The sequence below is a fragment of the Clarias gariepinus genome, chromosome 8 (assembly GCF_024256425.1).
Source record: "Clarias gariepinus isolate MV-2021 ecotype Netherlands chromosome 8, CGAR_prim_01v2, whole genome shotgun sequence".
NCBI classification, from domain to species: domain Eukaryota; kingdom Metazoa; phylum Chordata; class Actinopteri; order Siluriformes; family Clariidae; genus Clarias; species Clarias gariepinus.
The window spans coordinates 36,916,936-36,925,013 of NC_071107.1; the positions used below are offsets into that span (position 1 = coordinate 36,916,936).

At 38.9% G+C, this 8,078-nt stretch overlaps 1 protein-coding gene across 1 annotated transcript; it reads left to right on the forward strand.

Annotated features, from left to right (window-relative positions):
• Nucleotides 1-1,051: 1,051 nt before the first annotated feature.
• Nucleotides 1,052-7,956, forward strand: matn3b (matrilin 3b). The gene is made up of 4 exons (XM_053502896.1): nt 1,052-1,270; nt 5,581-6,156; nt 7,014-7,142; nt 7,814-7,956. The coding sequence occupies exons 1-4, from the start codon at nt 1,087-1,089 to the stop codon at nt 7,954-7,956; spliced, it is 1,032 nt and encodes a 343-aa protein (XP_053358871.1). The 5' UTR covers nt 1,052-1,086.
• Nucleotides 7,957-8,078: the final 122 nt, after the last annotated feature.

Consider the following 8,078-nt stretch of genomic DNA (forward strand, 5'->3'; position numbering starts at 1 on the left):
GTGTCTTTATAGCTGTCATGTGTAATGCTGCACCCCTGCGGCCGGTGGTGGAACTACACCTACAGCTGCTCATTCATACTAATGTTAAGTAGAATTTAATCACAAACTCCTTATGAGCAAAAACACAGAACATAATAGATTACATTCATTATAGACAGTTAAAATAGTTAAAATAGTCTTGTTTTTTATTTATAAATGTTTATAGGTGGATTTTTATCTCTATATCTATCTACGCTTATGCCAAAGTCATATTTAATCATCTTATTTTAAAGACAGAGTTATGTGTACGCCTTATTTTATTAAGTTTGTTGTTTGTAGTTTTTTTTTTAATGAAATCTGTAATAATCCAGCTTTTAAAAATAATCTTATATAATACAGTAACTATATATGATTATAATGGACAAGAGTATTTGTCCAAACCTGTTGATTATTTACAACAGGTGTTTCAATCAGGCCCTGATCCCCAGTGAAGTGCAATTTTAATGCTTCATCACACCAAGACATCACTGCCAGTGCTACGCCTCCAGCTTCGTGGACACAGCTTCTTTAAGGCCCTTTTCTTTTCCAACGTGACTCCGCCCCAGTGCACAAAGCGAGGACTATAAAGACACGGTTTGATGAGTTGAACTCGACCGGCCCGAACACAGAGCCGTGACCTCATCCCCATCAAGCACCCCTGGGATGAACTTGAACGGAGATTACGAGCCAGACCTTCTCGACCAACATCAGGGTCTGACATCGTAAATCCTGTACAGAATGAACGGACACGAATTCACACAGAAACACTCCAAAATCTTGTGGACGGCCTTCCAAGAAGAGTGGAAGCTTTTTTTTTTTTTTTTCAGAGCTACAGTTACTGTCCTGTACAGCTCACTTCATTTCATTCAATATTTCTCTCTCTCTCTCTCTCTCTGAACAGTAAATCTGTCTTTATACTCTCCCAGTCCTCCACCCAGAGTGCTGATTGGCTGTCTGTGTGTCAGGGGGTGGAGCCTGGATCTTTAAAAATCCTGAGCCCTTCAGTAGTGTAATAGAGCAAACAGAGCTGCACTACACACGTGTGAAGAGCCCGAGACCATCAGCAGCATGGCCTGGTTTGTACGCTCGTTGATTAGTTTCTTGACATCACTGATGATGATGATGATGATGATGATGATGGAGGTAGAGGCGACATACGGACCGTACAGATTTATCCAGGACAGATCTACGGCAAGACACCGACCACTGACCTACAGCAGACCTGCTCACGGACACAACATCAACTTTGGAGGTATGGACCAGGTCTCTGAGAGACACTCTTCATCAGAAGGCTGGAAGGTTTTCTCTATTAGTGCAGTGCAAAGTTTTTGTTTTTTTTATGTAGTTTTAGGATAAATTTATGCAAAACTAAAAATAATTTCTAAAAAAGTTTATTTAAGAGGATTCATAATGTTAATACACAATCATACTCAAGTAATATTATGTGTAAGTGTGACATAAACAGGATTCAGGTGCTAATATCGGCACTGTTACCTGTTGTATTATTATAATAATAATAAAGTAAGATTGTAGTTATCGTAAACAGGACAGGCATCATTCATCAATTTGATTTTCCTTCTTTAAATAAAGTTAGGTGTGTTTATGAAAACTGACCGTGCAGTCATCTTAAAAAAAAGGGAGTTTATAAAAAAAAAAAAAAAATTAAACCAAGAGGTAATGAATAAATTAGGGATAAAAAAAGAAAAATTCATATGTAAATAGGAATGTGGTATAAACTTTATTTGTGATAGTTTCCTAATTATGTCTTGTGTGAAAGCATTAGAATTTTATTTTAGTCTATGGTGATTTTGAGGTCATTTACAACAAATAGTTCGCTAATAATGTGTAATATTTTTATTACGCTTCCACACAAAACATATTTAGGCATCTATCACACATAAAGTTTTTACCCCATTCCTATTTAAATGTACTGTATTATTATTATTATTATTATTATTATCTTATTTTATTTTATTTTCAAATAAATCACCTGCATCATGTAACATCTCTACATTTTATATATTGATATGAAAATGTCCAAATATAAATGTCCAAATAGGTAAATAGGTGTATAGGTTTATATGTGTGTGTGTGTGTGTGTGTGTATATAGTTAGATCTTTCCCCCCTTTGCATTGACAAACTGTTACTTTACTAACAGAACTAATCTAACACTATTACTAATAGTGTATGTGTAATAGTGTTAGATTGAGTATATTAGAATATTTAAAATATATAATTATTCAACTTATATATACAGTACATTACGTAACAAGAAGAAAAACAACAGTTAGTTGTTATTTTAAGACACAGAGGTCGGCCTTTCTGTAATAGTTCTTGCAAGAACAGTATTGTCAAGTGCATTTGCAAAATCCATCCAGCACCATAATGAAACTGTCTCTCATGAAGGCCGTCCCAGGAGGGCGAGACCAAAACCTACCTCTGGCGCAGACCAGAAGTTCATTTAGAGTTATCAGCCTGAAAAATGACCAATTAACAACCAGCACCTCAGATTAGAGGCGTTATGAAGTCTTTACAGAGCAGAAGTAGCAGAAACATCTCACCATTAACTGTTCGAAGGAGATTAATGCATTTTCTGGACGCCTTCAGCATTCCTTTACAATGTAGAAAGAAATAAAAATCAGGAACCATCATGGAGTTAGAAAGTGTTCTAAACACTATATATATATATATATATATATATATATATATATATATATACTGTATATAAATCACAATAATAAAAAATAAAATAAAATATAAAAATATAATATAAAATATAATATAAAATAAAATATAATATAAAAAATAGCTTCAACTCAGGTCATTACTGTAAAAACTTGGCTATTATTATTTAAATACTCTACCTGTATATCATACAACTCACATTCCTGGTGAATGTATAGCAATTTCAAACTCTTTCAGTTGTTTTTTCAGACATTTTAACAGAAACTGTAGAAAGATTTTGGGCTGGAACTTTAATAAGCAGCTAGCCTTGTCTCTTTCTCTCCATATGAGATACCATCATGCTTGGCTTAATTCTCCACCCTGCCTCTCTCTCTCTCTCTCTCTCTGTCTCTGTCTAACTACACTAAGCTCATGCCATTAACCCCAGGTTTTACGGGAATTTCCATCATCGTCCACCTTGGAAGTGGCCTGTGTTTCCCCACCATCGACCCGTCTTTCCTGCCCAGCATCCAGTTGTGCCGGTGGTGCCTCCAAAGCTAATGCTACCCAAGCCGTGTATCACAGTATGGCCCACAGTACGCCCCACAGTACGGCCCACAGTTCGCCCCACAGTGCACCACACAGTGCACCCAACAATGTCTGCTACAGTGCCATCCACACTGCCTCCTACAGTGCGCCCCACAGTGCCATCCACAATGCCATCCACAGTGCCATCCACAGTGCCATCCACCATGCCATCCACAGTGCCATCCACCATGCCATCCACAGTGCCATCCACAGTGCCATCCACAATGCCTCCCACAGTGCCATCCACAATGCCATCCACAGTGCCATCCACAGTGCCATCCACACTGCCTCCTACAGTGCGCCCCACAGTGCCATCCACAGTGCCATCCACAATGCCATCCACAGTGCCATCCACAATGCCTCCCACAGTGCCATCCACAGTGCCATCCACAATGCCTCCCAAAGTGCCATCCACAGTGCCACCCACATTTCCTACTCCGACCATAACAATTACTCCAGTCCCTTCTTCCACTTTACCTGCCACCACCACACCCACCACGATGCCCACCACACTGCCACTCACTACCCTGAGTGCAACCACTTCCTCTGCTGCACCTCCCACTCCTCCAGGTAGATCCAGGACAAGCTAGTCCTCTTTTTTCACCTTTCTTTTCCTCCACAGAGCATGCTGGGATTCATGACATCTGTATTATCTTTCACACATCCATTTCATACCTGTTTCTTCCTCCCTAGGTAGTTCCATGGGTTTAAAAAAGTTCACCATGGCTTCATTAACATTCTGGTGAAGCACCTCAGATGAACAGAGAAGGTTCAGGACTGTAAAATCCCAAGATGTTACATATCTGGGAATAATGTCCCAGGATGACTGAACTTTCTCTGCTCATCTGATGAGTCTTGTGGTCTTGTAGATTCTTCATCGGGAATGATGACCCTCCTTAGATGGTTGGAGATCCTTCTGAGAAGGTCCTTTAGTAGTCATGCGGTAATCTAAATGTCTGATAACTACTGGACTTGCCAAAATCACTGGATTGGTATTTTAAGATGTTTCACTGCTTATCTGAGAGTTTAAGATTGTAAGGCATTAAATTTACAAGTAGTAATTCAAGATGATCTTGTTTTTTAACTTATTTATGATTTTATTTTTCATAAGTGTGAGTTTTTCATACACAAGAAGATAAAATACTTTCATAAATTTCTTTAGTGGGCTCAAAGTCAAGCCTCTGTAGGTGTTTCATCAAAGAAGCTAATCAACTGAAACTTGGCTTTTAGATTGTCATGAGCCTACTGAAGAAGATTCACGCAAGAAATCTTCACCCAAGAACCATTTAAGAATCTTCTTCAGTTCATTAGAGAACCTTGAAAAGAGAAACCCAAATGTCTAGTTCTAGTAAATACAAGATACTAGACTAATGTTTTAAAATGTTTCTTCTTTCATCTAAGGAGCTTTGATTTCATCTTCAAAGTATCATCAGATCACCCATATTTGTCAGAGCATTTGGAGTTCATGAAGAAATGTCTTTAGGACTATTCCATTAACCCAAAGGGTCGGATAATCAGTTTTACCCCTGGGGACAGGGGTAGCTCAGTGGTTAGAGCATTGGACTACGGTTCGGAAGATCCCAGGTTCAAACCCCACAACCACCAAGTTGCCACTGGTGGGCCCTTGAGCAAGGCCCTTAACCCTCATCTGCTCAGATGTGTAAAGAGATAAAAAAAAAAAAAAATGTAAGTCGCTCTGGATAAGAGCGTCTGCCAAATGCCTAAATGCAAATGTAAATGTTTTATTGTACATTGATTTTAGGTTCTTCATCATTTTAGGTTCTATCAACTAGACAGAGCTCCTCAAATGAGTCTTAACACCTGACCTTCATCTTTTTTGAAGTAACGATTTGATGTTACTTGATCTTGCTACACAGTTACGAGAGGAGCTTCATCATCAGATCTTCACACCTTGAATTGGTTGACATTTATGTAACATTTGTGTTATGATCTGGATCTTGAGGATTTTTATTAGTGCCCAGGTCACTTGACTTTGAGAGATTGTTGCTGACTGGATTTGAATTGATTTTACACTTGCCAAGATGAAGGAGAAGAACTTGAATCCAGTGTTCACACTACTGGTCTAATAATGCATTAACATGTTTTTCGTCTGCTAGTTTAGCACATCTTCCTGATTATGAGCCAACCCTTTTCTATCTTTTTTCTCTTTCTCAGAATATAAACTACCTCAGTAGTTGTTCTTTTTAGTAGAATGAAATAGCATAATCACTGTTAAAATGTTTGTTGCCATGTTTTTAATGCCTTGGTGTTACCGTTCAAAAGAAACTGAACTCTCCCATAATCCTCAGCCCTGGCAGAGGTGTGCAAGAGCCGCCCGCTGGACCTGGTGTTCATCATCGACAGCTCTCGCAGCGTCCGTCCTGCCGAGTTCGAGAAGGTCAAAGTGTTCCTCTCAGACATGGTGGATTCTCTGGACGTCGGCGTCGATGCCACACGTATCGGATTGGTCAATTACGCCAGCACGGTCAGCATCGAGTTCTTCCTGAAGACGTACGCCAACAAGGCAGATCTCAAACGTGCCTTTTCTCGAGTCGAGCCTCTCTCCACTGGCACCATGACCGGCCTGGCCATCAAAACAACAATGGAGCGCACGTTCACTGAGGAGTCCGGAGCCAGGTCGTCTAATAAGAACATCCCTAAGGTGGCCATCATCGTGACAGACGGGCGGCCGCAGGATAAAGTGGAGGAGGTGTCAGCTTCCGCCAGGGCTGCTGGGATCGAGATCTACGCTGTTGGAGTGGACAGGGCCGACATGAAATCTCTGAAAGCCATGGCGAGCCATCCCCTGGACGATCACGTGTTCTATGTGGAGACGTATGGCGTGATCGAGAAGCTCACGTCCAAGTTCAGGGAAACTCTGTGTGGTAAGATTAGAAATACAAGTGCAGCGTTTGCTTTAAAATACCAAATATAAGCTTATCTTTATTTTAAGAACACAAAAGAATTGGTAGAAATGGAAGCCCAAAAGCTCTTACAAACCTTGAACTTGATGTTGCTCAACGTAACATTGTTCTTCTTTTAACTTCTATGCGTAAATTATTTCGTAGATGATTGCTTCAGTAAATTGTTTATGTCTATATATGATCAAGGAGCTTAACGATGTTGTCTGAAGCAGGAATATGAAGATATGACTTCTTGCGTGTGTAAACCTTATAGCCTCTTGATCCTGTGTTCATGCTAGCAGGTACAGTAAGTAGTCACTATTGTTATACAATATATATAAATATAACTGTAAGTTACAAGTGTTGTCACATTTGAATGTGGCCTAATAAAACAAAAACAGTTTATAAAGCTGACCAGATGAGCAAAAAAAGAATAAAACTGTGCAGTGCGAAAATAAGTAAATTGATTCACATGCTAGACGCCATATTAGCCCTGTTCTCAGATTACGTTAGCAAAGCAAGTACTAGCTAAGTACTGTACGCTCACCAGCGGCAGCAGTTAACTCTGCTACTTCCTTCCGAGTTTCATTTATCTTTGTAACGATAAGATTGAGAAAAGATGAAACCACAGATCCTTGCTGGTCCAAACTAAACTAGAGAGCGGAAAAATTAAGAAACGTTTATACACACGTCCAACATTTGGTCATTAGATGATTATTTGGATTTCTTGTATTCATTTCTTTCTGCTTTTCAACACTGTGGTCTGATTGCATAAATGATGAACATATTTTTGTGTTTGTTTGTTGGCTAACTCTGCTAGTCATTATTATTGTCTGTAGGTATCGATGCATGTGCACTCGGACACGACTGCGAGCACGAATGCGTGAACAGATACAACTCTTACTACTGCAAGTGCAGAGAGGGACATGTGCTTAACCCGGACAAGAAAACGTGCTCGCAAGCCAAGGGTTCGTCTTGAAGACTCTGTCATGCTCCTGCTGGTTGTTAAATAACACACACTCTGACTGCGTTTAAAAAAATGTCATTGCTAACTGCTGTGCTAATTACTAAATCACTTTTCTTTTATATATACATATTTTCATTTTTATAAGATCCTTTTCAGTCTTGTTTACTTCCAAACTCACAAACGTTCTGTTATGGTTCTAAAAAAAGGCTTGGCTAAAAAAAAAAGACTAATTAAAATGAAGTAACTCTGTTTAGCCGGTATTATAGACGACTTGATGGCATGCTAACTTAGTGCTAATCAATTGGATTGCAGTACATTGAACATGGCTTTTATGTTATTTTTACATTTAGATTACTTTACACTTTGTGCTTTTAAACTAGCTAGCTTTCATACTAATTAATAACTAATTAATTAATACTAACTAGCTTACTAGTAATGCTCAATCTAGCTAGTAAAACAACTAAATTTCTATTTATTAATATAAAAATATCTGATGCTGATTAGCTTTATATATATATATATATATACAGTATATATTAAACCATGACTCTCAGTTAAGTAAAGCTCTTCTCACATTTTAATTAATATTAATTTAATGTTTACTATAAAAACATGTGACTTTTTAAACAGTGTTTTTTACACACTCCTGTGTGTCTCTCGGTTCTCTCGCAGAGGCTCGCAGTGATTTGGTCGAGGACGCGTGCATGTGTGAGGCTCAGATCGCGTTCCAGAGGAAAGTCCATCACAGTATTAAACAGATAAACGGCAAATATATCCTTTCCTGTGACTGCTGCAAGTCTGCCTGTTCTTCATGAACGCATTTCACCAGCCCAGTCGGCAAAACGTACGAGATCGGGAAGCATTCCTGGTATAGTACCCGTAGGTCAAAGGTAAACTCCTGACAGGTGGAAGATATGAACATTTAAAAATAATCAGC